Here is a 17,680-nt window from a genome sequence, read left to right as displayed (position 1 = left end):
GAGCAGAGCCTGGCTGCTCAATCCAGTAAGATTCTCAATAGAAGCTAACTGTCCCCCGTGCCCAATACCTTAGAACACTCAAAGCTCATCCAATGGCTAGTTCTTGGACCTGGTTTGTCCTCATGGTTTTTCTCCTGGTTTTCTCCTAATTTCTCCCCCGATTTTATCCCTGTTAAAAACCCTGTCTACCTCTATATGAATTTCTTCTTGGCGGTGACCACCCTGTTCACCAGCGACTCCACGTTTACTATCAGGGTGACAACTCTCCTTTGTGAATGTGAGTCACAACCTTTACAGGTGTATTTACATTATGCTTAGGTTTTAGTTTAATTAAACGTGATGGTCATATTTGTTTTTATTATAAAGTTTTATAATATAAGTTTTATTTATATTTATTTAATTATAAAGTTTTATTTATATTTATTTTATTATAAAGTTTAGAACTTTATATTAGTTAATTATTTATATTCATGCTTAACCGATGGATCATTACACAATGTCTTCTCTACACCAGAATGTCTTGTGACTCGACTGTAGTGTGCCTCCCAAATCATATTTGCACACTCATTTGAAGGAACACAAAAGGTGTTCGAGGTGGCATAATAATGCATCGTGGAGGTGGAAGTTTGGAACTTGTTTGTCATCCATCAATTTCTGGTATGTAGTGGAAAAGTTTGGATCATTTTTGTAAATATGCAACCATCCAAAAGTCTCATGCCCATAAGAGTCGAGAAAAATGGTCAGCACCACAACTGATGGCTGACTTAGGCAATTTGCAACTTTTTTGGTGCTTCCCTTCTTGTACTTAATGTTCATTTGAACTTGTTACATATATGTGGACCATTTCTGGTGGTTGTCGGTTTGCAACTTCCCATGTGTCTGTATAAACTGAAGAGATTGGTGATCTATGTTGATTATCATCTCCTTCCCTATGATGTAATGTTTCCACTATTGGCAAGCCTACACGATGGAATACATCTATTTATCATAAGTGGGGTCTTTTAGATAGGCCATTTGATTCCCTTGCTGGGTGAGGACTACATCAATAGCATATATAGAGGCATATGTCTCAATTTTGAATGGTTGTTGTAGGTCCAGCAATGTGACAACTGATGTGGAGCAAAGGAGGTTCTTTAGCTCAACAAACACCTTTTATTGGGACTCAAACCAAAAAAACTTTATTTTCACTTTGTCCTTGGTAACCTGACTCAAAGGCCAAGTGATATGAGAGAATCCCAACACAAACCTTTGATAGAAATTGGCAAGGCCCAGAAAGTTGTAGAGATCTATTAGAGTGGTTGGGGTTGGCCAATCCCAAATTGCCTTGATCTTAGCCAAATCCACATGCACACATTGCTCTCAATTATGTAACCCAGATATTGGACCTAGTTCATGCCAAATGTGCATTTCTCCAAGTTGGCACATAGCTTGTGTTGCCACAAAGTTTGAAGGATTTGTTGAATATGTTGTTAGTGTTCTTCCCAACTCTTGTTGAAGATGAGGATGTCATCCAAATGTACAACCACGAATGAGTTGGTGAATGGCTGAAAGATGTCATCCATTAATCTCATAAAATTTGCATGGGAATTTGTTAACTTGAAGGGAATAACCAACCATTCAAAAAGGCCCTCCTTGGATTTGAATGCAGGCTTCCATACATCTGTGGGGTCTATTGGAACTTGGTGATAGGCGAAATTTAAATCAATATTGCTGAAATAATTGGCCCCCTTCAGCTAGTCAACAAGGTCATCAATTCATGGGATTGGATATATGTTCCTAATATTTATTTGATTTATCAATCGATAATAAATGTAGAGACTCCAGGTCTCATGCTTATTTTGTGCAAGTAGAATTGGGCTCCCATAAGGTGAGGAACTTGGTTGGATTTTCCTTTTTTGTGGCAATTCTTGGATCTACCACTTGTTTTCTTCATTTTCTAGAAGAGAGTGGTGGTATATCGACCCATTTGGTAGAGGCACCCCGAGATTCAAATCAATCAAATGCTTGACCTGATAGTGAAAATGTGCCCCTGTCGGTGAGGAGAAGATGTCCCTGTATTCTTACACAACCTAATCCACCTACTTTTTCTACATAGAGGAACCCTTCCCAGGGGCCATGGATGTGGCCATGACCTTATCCTTAGTTTGAGAGTGATTTAGAAAGGAAACAAACTTCCTAGTCTAGGATATGATCTTATTGCACTGCTTAGCAAAGATTAAAGAAATAGCAATAGGTGGAACTACCTCTAGTATCTTGTATAGATTACTGCCCAAAGTAATAATAAAATTGTGAGGCTTGGACTCATACACAACATGATGATTCCACATGTATGGTTGGCCTGATAACACATCACAAACTTCAAGGAGAGAAACATCACATAGTACCTCATCCATGAAGGGTTTCATGTTGCAGGGCAGGCGACACTGCTAGCTGACATGGAGATATCACCCTTGGTGGAGCTATTCAATGGTGTATGGTTGTGCATATGATGTCTTCGATAGGCCCAAATGCTTCATGAACTCAATTGAGATGAGGTTCTTTTGGCTCTCATTTTCAAAAATGAATTGCTGCAGAGAACCCTTCACCCACATCTATAAGTGGAAGAGATGCTCCCCCTCCTCATGATCTTCAAGATTAATATTTTGGACCTTGGTGATGGCAACAATGGCATTGGGTTGTGCATCAATAATGTACTTCCCCTTATTGGTCCCTTTGTTTGAGATGCATATAACTCTAAAGCTTTCATCTTGTCCAGTAGTGGCTACTTGGCGTGACACTCATTTGTGTTATGAATGGGGCTCTTGTGGAACTCCCACCATTTCCTTACGTCCTTCTTCATCTTCATGGTGTTACTCTTTTCTTGTGGATCTAATGGCTTGTCCTAGGACACCCAACCTTGGCCCTTTCCTTTGTCATGTAGTTTGGGGGTTCCTTTTCCTTTCTTTGGATTTGCATAACCAAATTCTTACTTCTTCTATTTAAATTCATGCTCAATCTTGAGAGCATATCAGTATGAGGCAACAAGAAAGGAGATTTCTAGGAACTCCATCTCTACCTAGATGTATTTCTATAGATAGTAGTAGTACTTGAGTACCAAATGTCGCTCAAAATCCTTGATATCCAACTTTGTGCAAAGTGTATGAAAAACATTTGTGAATTCTAACATATCTAGGTCTGTTTCCTGTTGTAGTGTGGTCCATTTTATGCACTTATCTTCATAGCTCCTGATAGGGTAATATTGTTCCTTGACGATGTCTCGAAAATAATTCCAAGTGGGTGTGGCTAAAAATAGTAAGGGTTCATTCTCGTGCCTCTGCTCAAAATAGGTTTCCCACCAGTCCTTGACGTGGGGGGAAGTTTTGAGGAGTGCAAAAGTAATATTTTCCCTATTGGAAAAATTATGGACCGAAAAATATCCTTCTAGCATATTTAACCATATATATATGGCATCTACATCTATTTGGCCTTCAAATATAAGAATGCCAATGTTAAATTGTACCTTAAATGGGGTGGCACCTTCGAAGTGACTACTAGATGAAGATGTGTCATGCATTGATACCTGTCGAAGGATCTAGGAAAATTCATCCATCATATTTTTCCTTTGTCTCTCAAGGGACCCTTCAAGAAAAAATTTGAAAGTATCTCCTACTCCCTCATCTTTATTTTCTTCTTCCATGGGAGGTTGTTGGGGTTAGCGAGGCTTGTCTTGCAAGGGTTCAACTAGTTCAAGTCCTAACTCCTTATACCCTGACCTTGTTGGGGACATGCACAAACAAACAGAGAAAGAGATTTCTCTGATACCATTGATTTGAATTTATGCAGGAACAAAATGTAATACATATTTAAAAAAAAAATTGGAGATACAACGAAAAATTAAATTCAATTAATTAATAACAAATACTGAAAGTTGTTTACATGCAGAATGGAAACAAAATAGCTCGGACGATGGTAGATTATCTCTGAGAAGAGATGTGATGGATACATGCCCTTTGAAATGTGTTACAATGAGGCTCGGAGAGCATTTTATTATTGAGAAATAGTGGAAAACCTTAAACATCCAAAAACCTAACCCTAGGAGATGAAGCGCCAAAAGTATGTGGACCCCATTGTGTTTAGTTGGTACATCAACTTCCCTGGGTCGTAACTTTGGCATACGATCTTCGTTTGACGTGTACGATACCTTGTTAGAAATATATATTCAAGGAAAACAACACTAGATTACAAACCCATCCTATAAGAGGCTAATCTACTAGTTTTCCAAAAAAAGACGCCATTTAGGGCCTCAAAACTCTAGAAGTTTAGGATCCGAAAAACTACCAAAAATAGTAAATTTTGCTACAATTAAGAAAAATAAAAGAAAAAGTGTTGGGGGTGTTAGCACTTGAAATTTCACCTCAGGCTGAAAAAGGCAAACCTCAAAGCTACATCAAACCATTCAGCCTCGTAGCTAGCCCTACGGGGCAGGAGAAGGCTCTCTCCGGTCAATCTCGGTAGATCTTCAATGGGATGAGATGACCAACAAGGTAACACTGATATTAGGCTAGTAAACTGATTTGAAAGATTGATTTGGGATTTTTAATTAAATAACGGGGTTTTTCTGGGCTGCATGGGCAAAATCACAGCTTGAAACAGAGAAATATAATGAACAACACAGGTTATCAACTGAGGCAAGGTAGGCAAGAAATTTAGCATCAAATCTAGATTTTAAATGGGATGGAAAGACTGGTGAGGAGCTGACAAGGGCATATAACTGAATCCTTGTCAAACAGAGGAAAACATTAAACATGAACAAACTTATAGGCAGAGCATGGCAGGCATGAATTCTTACCTAAACACTTCATTTGTTCAGTTAGAAATGATCATGTAGTGAAATGAAACATAACAGATTACATATGAAACAAGAGAAAAACTTATGCTAAATTATCATGCCACAGGAATCTCAGAAGTCAGAGCTATGAAATTTCATTAAAAATCCCTGCCAAAAACTGTACATTGAAAGCTCTGTTCTCCAGCACTCTCAGCACTCAGAAACTCCCCTCTAACTCTCTTACTTACTAACTCCGCCCTTTTTTATTACAAAATGATTATTTTTATAAACTATTCTAAAACAAAAACAACAGATCGATCCCACAATCAGGGCGTTGTTTGAAACTGAAATTACAAAAAAATTGAAAAGAGAACAGCCTTCTATTCTAAAATAATACAATGTCCCTCTAAAAATCCTCTGATGACTAATAAACATGGAGCGCAAATCTTTTTGATTTCTGAGGTCTTGAAATAGGAAATTGGTTCCTATTTTTCTGTTGCGGTTGGTGTCTTTGTGGCGTGAATGAGGACCGGATTTAGTGCCTTGGCGGGGTTGACATCACCCGATTCCATATCTAAAGAGAAAACCTTTTTAATTGTCAATATCTGTTATTGGGGCGCCCGCATCATTCATGAAAGTGGCGGTGGTGATAGTGAGGAGAAAACAAGCCACGACATCCAGTTTCATGGGCAAGATGTTCTAGTACTGCATGCGCAATTGCCTGTCCATCTGTTTTAAACAGGGGCAGCGTTACATATAAAATCCGATGATAATCAATGTGGAGGCAACAACTGTAGCTGCATATCCTTTCTGAATCGGAACTGAAGCCAGGAATAGACTGTTTACTCCTATTTCGATGTTTCTGTGGCATTCGGTCTTTGACTATTTACTTTCCCTCTACCTGGGCCTAATAAAAATAGCTCTTAAACTAAAATTCTGCCTTGAATGAAGGGAACCGCCGTTATGCGATCAAAAGTGGCTCTGATCCTGCTCAATGAAGTAGAGCGCATCTTCTTTTGTTATGACATCAACACGACTAACTCTGTTTTTGTGTGTTACACCATATATCTTATCTGCAACTTTTACGAGCTCTGGCCTTGAACTGCATAGTCCTGAGCAATGATGGCTATAGCTCGTTTTGATACCTTGCCTGGAATAGCTCTTGAAGGTGTTAGTCTATGAATAGATCGTGAAGATGAACGGTCTCCACCACCATTTGCAATTGTTTTTGAATTCTTCATTGCCAATTTTGCTCCGGCACTTATAGCCACTGCTTTTGCTGGCTCGGAACGTTCTTGAAGCACACGTGTTGGCCTCTGGCGTTCAAGAACAGCAGTTAAGGCAGGACCTTGCAATTCTTTCACGGCCTTTGTTATCAATTCTTGTCCACAAACTCGGGTAATTTCAGCCAGACAAGCTTCTGAGGCTTTTCGAACCTATCCTATAGAGCAGAGGATAACATCAGGTTGATCGACAAGTTTTGTAAGCTGTCTAGTGACCCAGTCAAACAGGTCTTTACGACCATCTGTGCCAAGCTTGACATCTCCCAAGGATGAAACTATATATGGGACCATCTTATCAAGTCGTGCGACAGCAACCCATGAGTCCAATGCCTTAGTCACATTTTCCCTCATATGCTTTTTGTTATCAGTAAGGCATTTTAGAACATCTGAAAGTATACCCTTGCTGCTTTTCTCCACCGCAGGACCCATTGCGGTTGCAATATTTCCAATAGCAGTTAATGTGCTAATCACCAAGTTTTTATTCGAGTCAAACAAACGAGCTCTCAGAGCAACAAACAATTCCCCAGTTCCAGTAGGCTGAATCCGGTTATATGTTTCTAGTAGTTTGTTGACACCCTCAATTGATTACAAACGAAGCTTCCAATTAGGACTGCTCAAGTTTTTAATTAACACTGGTGAGATCTTTCCACTTATGCCTTCTCGTGGTAAGCCATCAGCACCAGATCCTCAATGTACTAAAGCAGAATCTAGTTCTTTGATGGTCTTCTTTGGAGCTGCAACTGGTCCCTCATAAGGATTTTTATCAAATTCAGCATCAATTGCACTCAGGATTGCGGGCTTGACATCACCAAAATATGCCTTAATATTAGGACCAACAAACTTATGCAATATGCCAATAAGCTTGGTTGTTGAGTCTCTTGTGGCTGCAGCACTCGATTGCAATCCAATATCTTTACAGAAATCTATTAGATCCTTTAAGTTTATGTGAGAAGTTCCAAAATCTTATCCATAATATACCTTCACTAAGGACCTTGGGATTCTTGTGCTCTTTCATAATTTTAAAGAGTCTATCAAAGATAAAATTAGTACCAACAGCTTCACAAAAAAGCAGTAAGGCACTTCATTGCTTGCATGCGAGTTTTGATATCAGCAACTTTCTCAGCCACACCTAAAATACATAAAACAACACATCTCTTTGGAAACTTTGAAGCAGTTGAAGCAATATGTGTAACAACCTCAAGTACCTTCTGTTGAACCTGCACATTCTTTTCACTCCAGCCAGGAAGTGCACATACTAAACGGACCAATGAATATTTCACAAGTAAGCTCTGTACCAAGGGTGCCACTGTAGAGAACCTCTGTGCCATGATAGTTTGAAACCATATGAAGATAAAACTTGACCAAATTCATCAACAGTAGAGTCTGATGTATGCTTTGTTTTCTTTGTGCTTTTACAGAGGTAGGAGCTTGAAGTCGCTGCCAGTTGAAGAGCTGAAGATAAATTACATAATCTAAAACAACACATTAATGATTTCTTCTTCAAAACAAGGTTTTGAAGAAGAATCAATCTCTGACATGAGACGGAGTCTAACATCGGCTCCACTTGGGATGGCAGCTGTCGCTCCGTGGAGGTGCCAAGAACCGCAGAACTTTGGGAGAGCAGACAGTGCCTCCTCCCATTGGGCAATGGAGTCATCATCAACACAACTCTTAACTCATTTTCAAACTGAAACTGAACTCAACAATCTAAAAGCAAACTAAAACAAGATGTTTCCCTTATGGCTGCTTATTTATTTACAAAGCTACCCTACTTTGTTGTACAAACACTAGATCAGGTGATATTAAAATGCCATATTAACCATTCAAGTAAACCTGAGATTGATGTAGCTTGAGCATGCTTCCGTGAGAACACAGATGCAGTTGCTGGCAGCCCTTCATGCACGTACTGAGCCTGGTCACGTACAAGACAGTCTGATCTATCAATCAAAGTGAAAAACATGTCTATATATGTTGCCATTGGATCGTGGAAGCCGGACTCTGTTGGCTGTCCCAACTCTGCAATGCATACTTCCAGCTGCACACTGTCAATGTAAACGACTGTAGGCAAGTCTATGATATCTTGTTGCGAAGGAGGAAGGATTTCCAAGAACTTTTTAGGGTCTTGGAAATCATATGACTGAATCTGCTCATCGAGATACTGAATCTCATTTTCAACTCTTTCAACAACTAACTCACAAAATCTAGTTTTGCTTTCAAGATGAAGCTTCAGAGATTTCAAACATTGAAGGAAAATACTGAAAAAATTCTTCATTAATTTCAATATCTACTAACCACTCTCTAACTCCGTTTAGAGCTTCACAAAGTACAGGGTCTGCCACATACCCTACCATTGCATGAACAGATCAGCATGCGTTGGAATGTCTGGATCGAGTTGGAGTCGCCAGGTGAATGGTTCAGCCTGCATAAGTGTCTGACTACTGTCCACCAACAGCATCAGATCTACACCTTGATTGCATGTACTGGGACAAGACAATCAACAAGTTGAATGTTCTCCCCAGTATGGTCGCCAGTATGTTAGCACTTGAAATTTCACCTCAGGCTGAAAAAGGCAAACCTCAAAGCTACATCAAACCATTCAGCCTCGTAGCTAGCCCTACGGGGCAGGAGAAGGCTCTCTCCGGTCAATCTCGGTAGATCTTCAATGGGATGAGATGACCAACAAGGTAACACTGATATTAGGCTAGTAAACTGATTTGAAAGATTGATTTGGGATTTTTAATTAAATAACGGGGTTTTTCTGGGCTGCATGGGAAAAATCACAGCTTGAAACAGAGAAATATAATGAACAACACAGGTTATCAACTGAGGCAAGGTAGGCAAAAAATTTAGCATCAAATCTAGATTTTAAATGGGATGGCAAGACTGGTGAGGAGCTGACAAGGGCATATAACTGAATCCTTGTCAAACAGAGGAAAACATTAAACATGAACAAACTTATAGGCAGAGCATGGCAGGCATGAATTCTTACCTAAACACTTCATTTGTTCAGTTAGAAATGATCATGTAGTGAAATGAAACATAACAGATTACATATGAAACAAGAGAAAAACTTATGCTAAATTATCATGCCACAGGAATCTCAGAAGTCAGAGCTATGAAATTTCATTAAAAATCCCTGCCAAAAACTGTACATTGAAAGCTCTGTTCTCCAGCACTCTCAGCACTCAGAAACTCCCCTCTAACTCTCTTACTTACTAACTCCGCCCTTTTTTATTACAAAATGATTATTTTTATAAACTATTCTAAAACAAAAACAACAGATCGATCCCACAATCAGGGCGCTGTTTGAAACTGAAATTACAAAAAAATTGAAAAGAGAACAACCTTCTATTCTAAAATAATACAATGTCCCTCTAAAAATCCTCTGATGACTAATAAACATGGAGCGCAGATCTTTTTGATTTCTGAGATCTTGAAATAGGAAATTGGTTCCTATTTTTCTGTTGCGGTTGGTGACTTTGTGGCGTGAATGAGGACCGGATTTAGTGCCTTGGCGGGGTTGACATCACCCGATTCCATATCTAAAGAGAAAACCTTTTTAATTGTCAATATCTGTTATTGGGGCGCCCGCATCATTCATGAAAGTGGCGGTGGTGATAGTGAGGAGAAAACAAGCCACGACATCCAGTTTCATGGGCAAGATGTTCTAGTACTGCATGCGCAATTGCCTGTCCATCTGTTTTAAACAGGGGCAGCGTTACATATAAAATCCGATGATAATCAATGTGGAGGCAACAACTGTAGCTGCATATCCTTTCTGAATCGGAACTGAAGCCAGGAATAGACCATTTACTCCTATTTCGATGTTTCTGTGGCATTCGGTCTTTGACTATTTAATTTCCCTCTACCTGGGCCTAATAAAAATAGCTCTTAAACTAAAATTCTGCCTTGAATGAAGGGAACCACCATTATGCGATCAAAAGTGGCTCTGATCCCGCTCAATGAAGTAGAGCACATCTTCTTTTGTTATGACATCAACACGACTGACTCTATTTTCGTGTGTTACACCATATATCTTATCTGCAACTTTTACGAGCTCTGGCCTTGAACTGCATAGTCCTGAGTAGTGATGGCTATAGCTCGTTTTGATACCTTGCCTGGAATAGCTCTTGAAGGTGTTAGTCTATGAATAGATCGTGAAGATGAACGGTCTCCACCACCATTTGCAATTGTTTTTGAATTCTTTGTTGCCAATTTTGCTCCGGCACTTATAGCCACTGCTTTTGCTGGCTCGGAACGTTCTTGAAGCACACTTGCTGGCCTCTGGCGTTCAAGAACAGCAGTTAAGGCAGGACCTTGCAATTCTTTCACGGCCTTTGTTATCAATTCTTGTCCACAAACTCGGGTAATTTCAGCCAGACAAGCTTCTGCGGCTTTTCGAACCTCCACAGACTTATCCTGTAGAGCAGAGGATGTTGGTTTCAAAAGTTGTACAACATCAGGTTGATCAACAAGTTTTGTAAGCTGTCTAGTGACCCAGTCAAACAGGTCTTTACGACCATCTGTGCCAAGCTTGACATCTCCCAAGGATGAAACTATATATGGGACCATCTTATCAAGTCGTGCGACAGCAACCCATGAGTCCAATGCCTTAGTCACATTTTCCCTCATATGCTTTTTGTTATCAGTAAGGCATTTTAGAACATCTGAAAGTATACCCTTGCTGCTTTTCTCCACCGCAGGACCCATTGCGGTTGCAATATTTCCAATAGCAATTAATGTGCTAATCACCAAGTTTTTATTCGAGTCAAACAAACGAGCTCTCAGAGCAACAAACAATTCCCCAGTTCCAGTAGGCTGAATCCGGTTATATGTTTCTAGTAGTTTGTTGACACCCTCAATTGATTCCAAACGAAGCTTCCAATTAGTACTGCTCAAGTTTTTAATTAACACTGGTGAGATCTTTCCACTTATTTCTTCTTGTGGTAAGCCATCAGCACCAGATCCTCAAGGTACTAAAGCAGAATCCAGTTCTTTGATGGTCTTCTTTGGAGCTGCAGCTGGTCCCTCATAAGGATTTTTCTCAAATTCAGCATCAATTGCACTCAGGATTGCGGGCTTGACATCACCAAAATATGCCTTAATATTAGGACCAACAAACTTATGCAATATGCCAATAAGCTTGGTTGTTGAGTCTCTTGTGGCTGCAGCACTCGATTGCAATCCAATATCTTTACAGAAATCTATTAGATCCTTTAAGTTTATGTGAGAAGTTCCAAAATATTATCCATAATATACCTTCACTAAGGACCTTGGGATTCTTGTGCTCTTTCATAATTTTAAAGAGTCTATCAAAGATAAAATTAGGACCAACAGCTTCACAAAAAAGCAGTAAGGCACTTCATTGCTTGCATGCGAGTTTTGATATCAGTAACTTTCTCTGCCACACCTAAAATACATAAAACAACATATCTCTTTGGAAACTTTGAAGCAGTTGAAGCAATATGTGTAACAACCTCAAGTACCTTCTGTTGAACCTGCACATTCTTTTCACTCCAGCCAGGAAGTGCACATACTAAATGGACCAATGAATATTTCACAAGTAAGCTTTGTACCAAGGGTGCCACTGTAGAGAACCTCTGTGCCATGATAGTTTGAAACCATATGAAGATAAAACTTGACCAAATTCATCAACAGTATAGTCTGATGTATGCTTTGTTTTCTTTGTGCTTTTACAGAGGTAGGAGCTTGAAGTCGCTGCCAGTTGAAGAGCTGAAGATAAATTACATAATCTAAAACAACACATTAATGATTTGTTTTTCAAAACAGGGTTTTGAAGAAGAATCAATCTCTGACATGAGACGGAGTCTAACAGGGGGTAAAACTAGAATAGGTGGGTGGCCTCCAATATGCCCCTAGAACATAAGAAAGTCTGTCTAACTTCCTATCCAAGGGAACCTCCATAGGTTCCCTAGCCCTTTCAGCCCAAATCCAAATTGCAATGATAGTGTGTCAAAATTCCCTAAATAAATACCCCTCTCATGTCCAACACAAAAATCCACCACTCTCTTTGACATCCCAAAACCTCTCCAACCCCCAAGTTCAACCCAAATCCAAAGATCCCCCTCCTCCCAAAAGAATGCCCCCAACCAAAGAACACCCTTGCACTTATCTCTCCCACACCGTCAAGAATGTTTCCAACCCTCTAATCCTTTTGAGTCACCAACCTACCACATTGGTTGTTGCCATCCCCCACCTATTCGCTTATCCATAAATTAGTTTGAAGAAGTCAAAATTTTCAAGTCATAGAGAATGATAAAATAATAATTCTATAATAATAATATTTATTTAAGGTCCAATCAAATCAAATGGATTTATGATAATCCTAATTAATCCAATATCAAATTAATCATAATTATTATAAATCATTAATTATTTATTAATCATGATTAAGGGTTAATCATTTAATTAACCACTAATCAAGCCTAACTATAATCAATCTTAATACTAATCCTAGGTTAACTATTAATCAAGCTCAAGACTAATCACAAAAAACTAATATATCTATGTGAAGTGTGGGTATGTAGCTAGCATATACATACCTTGTATTTATACTAATAATACTTATAATAATAAATCACAAGAGTCAATTACTGAGCAAGTAGGTTAATTCCCTAATGTAAGATAATAGGATCAGGAAGTGGCAATTACATACACAGTCCCCCCTTTAGAAAATCTTGTCCCAAAGTTAGAGTCAGGATGTTACAATCATTCAGGAAGTAGTATGACAATTAGGCATAACAAAATAGTGAGAAATATGCAGTAACCAAATTTAAGTAAATAAAACAATGATATGGCTTCCCATCTAGAGTTCCAAACTAACATATAACCTCTTATCCTCCCTAACCTACTTCCACTCCTATCATATCTATCCTCTACTGTAATATACTATGGAATAAGTTATATTGATCTAACCACTAATAGAACAAAAAATTGTAGAACCATTGATTATGTTGAACTAACTTCCCCAATAGGAAACTAGAAATATTCATCACATATCTAAGGGAGTGTGTCCATCACTGACCTCCCATGATTTCAGGCTTGGAGGTTACATGGTGGAAAATTCCTCCACCCCTCTTCAAGGAATAGGGTCAACACTTACACTACAACACTGGTTTGGATGCTTGTCATCAAATAATTTAGTAGGGAATTCATGTCACCTAGAATTTTCACCTTACCCAATGTCATAATATTTCATATAAAATAAATAAAATAGATAATAGAACAATGCACATCATACCATTCCTCATTGGATGTCTCAACATCTATTAGTTGCATGGATCTTTGGCTATCACATGACCCCCTTCCAATCTACAAATTAGTTCTCATCCAAGAATATACATAACTACAATATGTGTGTGTGTGAACCTAAGCATCACATTATCATATTCATTATCCATGTACCAAATATTTTGCATTAACATTAGCACGTTGGAAGTAAATCATACCATGGATAATTTAATCAATAAAAACACAATTCATCGAGTGTTTTATATAACTAATTTTGTTTGTCCAATTTGAAATGCATCAATATTACATAGCATTCATAAAAAAAACATCATGAAAATACAAATAGGGCCTCATCATAAGTAGTCATCTAGGTCAAAATGGGAATCACATATGGTCAAAAAGTGAGGGATAGTCTCAATGTATAGTTTTTGCATCCTCCTAGGTAGCAGATCATGGGTTATACTTGTCCCACTAGACCTTAACCTAGTCCATAAGTCAAAGCCCAACTTGTCAAAATCTATGGTCCAATATGTCTAATGGTTCCCATGTCCAATACCTACAATTCCAGATAATCGATTTTGTGAGGTTCATCAAAAATATAATGTCACAGAACATATACATGAAAGACATCATGATTTTTATACAATTGGGGTGGTAGTACAAGACGATAGGAAACTAGTCCAATTTTCTCTTTGATCCTAAAAGGCCCTATAAATCAAGGTGACAAATTTGTCCCTTTCTGAAACCAAATGGTGCCCTTGTTGGGTCATATATGAATAAATAATTGGTCTCCCACTTCATAAATTCGACTTGTTTGATGCATATCAGCATCTCTTTTTTCTATCACATGCATCTTTAACCTTTGTCAGATTTTCCTAACATGTTCCATTTCTTGAATCAATTATAGCCCTACTATTACTCTTTCCTCCAAGCACTCCCAACTCAATGGTTTCCTACATGGTCTCCCATATAGAGATTGATAAGGAGGCATCCTAGTCAAAATGTGGTGATTATTATTTTAGGTGAAATCTTCCATAATTTGATTAACTTTTTCAGTCTGCCCATCTATTTCCAGATGATATGCAGTGCTCAAGTTAAACTGAGTCCCAAACATTGACTACAAACTTATCCAAAACCTATATGTAAAGCAAGAGTTTTTATCCAAAATGATCTTTGTGGGTAACCAATGAAGTCAGATAACTTCACTTATAAACAGTTAAGCCAAATCAATGACATTGTAAGTGTCTCTCCCTAGGGTGAAATGGGAATTTTTGGCCAACTTATAAACTACAACCAAGATGGTGTTGTGCCTTTATTACATGAATGGAAAAATCACAAAAAAATCCATATAAATGACCTACCATTTAGGCATAGGGATGTCATGTGATTGTAGGATTCCTATTGGGTGGTGATGGTCAACCTTCACTTACATACATTCAAGAATCAAGACACTTGGTAACAAACTGGACCACGTCACTCTTCATACCTACCCAAAAGAAAAGTTTCCACATGTTTGCATGCATCTTGTTCATTCCAGGATGTGCACAATAAAGTTCTCTATGTGACTCCTCGGGGATGGTTCTTCATATACTTCCTTCCCTAGGGATGTAAATTCTTCCTTGAAATCTCAATAGCCACATCTAGTTCAAGGGCATAACTCTTAAAATTTTGTTCTACTTTCTTCCTATTCTGGAGCACTGATGTAACCTTTGAATTTCAATTATCTTCAAATAGTTTATATAACACACATTCCCTCAAATTGATCCCCAAGAGTAATAGGGAGAAGATCCTTGATATTCTTCTTAGCACATTAGCTACCACGTTCTCTTTTCCCTTAATGTATGAAATATCAAAATCATACTCATTCATGAATTCACTCCATTGCCTCTTTCTAGAATTCAATTACCTTTGAGTGAAGAAATGCTTCAAGCTGTCATGGTTAGTCTTCAACTCAAAAATTCTCCCAATGAGGTAGTTTCTCCAAAGTTTCAAACCTAGCATTATCATTGCTCATTCTAAGTCATGGGTAACGTACAAATATTCATGTTTCTTCAACTTCTTGGATGCATAAGTTATTAATCACTATCTTGCATTAACACAACTCCTAATCCTTGCTTCAAATCATCTATGCAAATTGTGAAGCCCTTCTCCATGTTAGGCACTTGAGGGATCGTTGCACTGGTTAGTAATCTCTTCAATTTGATGAATGCAATGTCACATTCATCTATCCATTCATACCTAACTCCTTTGAATTGTAATGTTGTGAGTTTCACAATATTTGAAAATATTCCCATGAATCTTCAATAAAAACTTGATAGCCCCATGAAGTTATGCACCTATGAAAACAAATTATTTGTAGCACCAGAATCAAACAACATTTTAGCTTTTACATGATTTATCATACTTATGGTTTCTATTGTGGTGGATTAGTGTTTAGATTGGTGGTTATCAATTTTTGCATAAATATGAGGTGGTTGATTTCTCCTCCCATCAGTGCCTTCCCTTCTCTATGGGTGGTTCTTGTTGGAAAATGTAACTAGGTTCGGTCTTCACTATTGTACATGAGTCAAATGTAATATATTTGTCAAAATAAAGTGAAAACTAATTTTATTATTATTTTATTTGACTTGTTAAAGCATGGGTTTCATGCTTGGGTCAAATGTATAGTTCAAGCCTCCATTAAAGGGCCTACGTTATTTTCAAAGTAAAACTGAGAAGACTCCTCCATCCATCATAGCCTCCTTGTTGTCAAAAGAACCCTCATCAAGTCATTTATCGTCAAAAGAACTCATGTTGGCTCATAACAATGACGTTACTCTTCAAGATATCATGTCATCTCATTTATGGAAAAACAACTATATATATAAGGGTGAGGATTTCGCATTATACCAACATAGAAGCTCGCATAGAATCACAAACGGACAAGTTCAGATGTCTCAGAAAAGAAGTTCATTTATACCTGAAATATAGTTCGCTCTATCTCTGAAATAAAAGTGCGTATGTCTCTTAAAGTGAAGGTCAAATTTCCATAAGTGCAGTTCTATCACAATAACTATGTGCCACTGCAGTGAAGAAGGATCAGGGTTCGGTCTAAGTTTAAAGGAATTCAGGTAGGGTACAAGAATCACAATTCGATGCCTCAACAATTCATAGATACCATAGTTCGGTGCTTTAACATTTTGGTGATGTATCTTGGTACTATCACATTGCTGCCATAGTATATGACATGATGTTATCTCAATGATGAAGTCATGGTCCTCCATTATTTTGATGATATCACAATGAAATTAGTTCAGTGCCATTGCAAGGATTGAAGTGTGAAGAAGAATGACTACTACTAGAACTATTGACTTGATGGATGGAAGAAGTCTTGAATCTAATTTGCAAGGGTCTTGGTCGTCTCATCTTGAATCTACTGAAGGAAGAATTTGTGACTGGGTTTTCCCCTCGAGGGGGGATTTTCCCTAGAAGCATGCCTATATCTTGTGTTCTCTTCTTTTGTTATTTGGAATTAATCTTGATGATAAGAAAATATAATTAAGAAATCTAATACTAATAATGAAAACATCACAAGTTAATGTCATAATAAGGGAAATCATTTTAACTTCCAACTCCTTGGATTTATCAACATGGTATCAGAGTTTTTTTTTTTTTTTTCCGAAATAGAAAATTCATAATTTCAAAGGAGAAATTACATGTTGTAGATGCCTGAAGGCATATGCTGAAACTGTGGCACTTGTCCACTGTCAAAAAACTAGTAACAGAAAAAACCCAGAGGGTATACAAGTACTGGTACTATGACCATCAAAATAGTGTTCAGAAAGTATCTCCTGTACATAGAAGATGTCCATATTTACAAGCATTATACTGTTATATACATAGCATAAGTCAAAAGAGTTCATATTCATAAGACTGTGAAATTAGAGGTTGCTGCCTCCCTGTATTGCCCCATCGATATAAGGCCTATGAAAATACTGGTATGTCCCTGCTGGTGTAAATTCAGCGATCATCCACTCTCCTAGAGGACGATGCGTCACTTCTTTCGATAACCGGTCAGCAGTTTCATTTCTTTCCCTGTAGATGTGAGAAACAGATATCTGGTCAAAGAATGTTTTGAAAAAAACAATTTCTTCCAAAATATTCTTCAATGAGTATGCAGAACAAACAACAGTGTTGTTAAACCAATCAGTCACATTCTTTGAATCGCCAAATATTTGCAAATTTCGGCAGTTTTTCTTAATGGAAAAGTATAAAAGATGTCGAAGTGATATCAATTCAGCATGGTTATTTGTTCCCGGTCCTAGTCCCATACTAATATGAAAGTAATGAGTTTCAGATA

At 38.0% G+C, this 17,680-nt stretch overlaps 1 protein-coding gene across 1 annotated transcript; it reads right to left on the bottom strand.

Annotated features, from left to right (window-relative positions):
* Positions 1-10,140: 10,140 nt before the first annotated feature.
* On the bottom strand, positions 10,141-10,800 carry LOC149178667 (protein MOR1). Its single transcript, XM_089422193.1, has one exon. The coding sequence runs from the start codon at positions 10,798-10,800 to the stop codon at positions 10,141-10,143; it is 660 nt and encodes a 219-aa protein (XP_089278319.1).
* Positions 10,801-17,680: the final 6,880 nt, after the last annotated feature.

Source organism: Pinus tabuliformis, chromosome 4_1 (genome assembly GCF_031772625.1).
Source record: "Pinus tabuliformis cultivar Carrire ecotype Pingquan chromosome 4_1, CPIR1, whole genome shotgun sequence".
NCBI classification, from domain to species: Eukaryota; Viridiplantae; Streptophyta; class Pinopsida; order Pinales; family Pinaceae; genus Pinus; species Pinus tabuliformis.
This window is presented reverse-complemented; position numbering and strand designations above follow the sequence as displayed.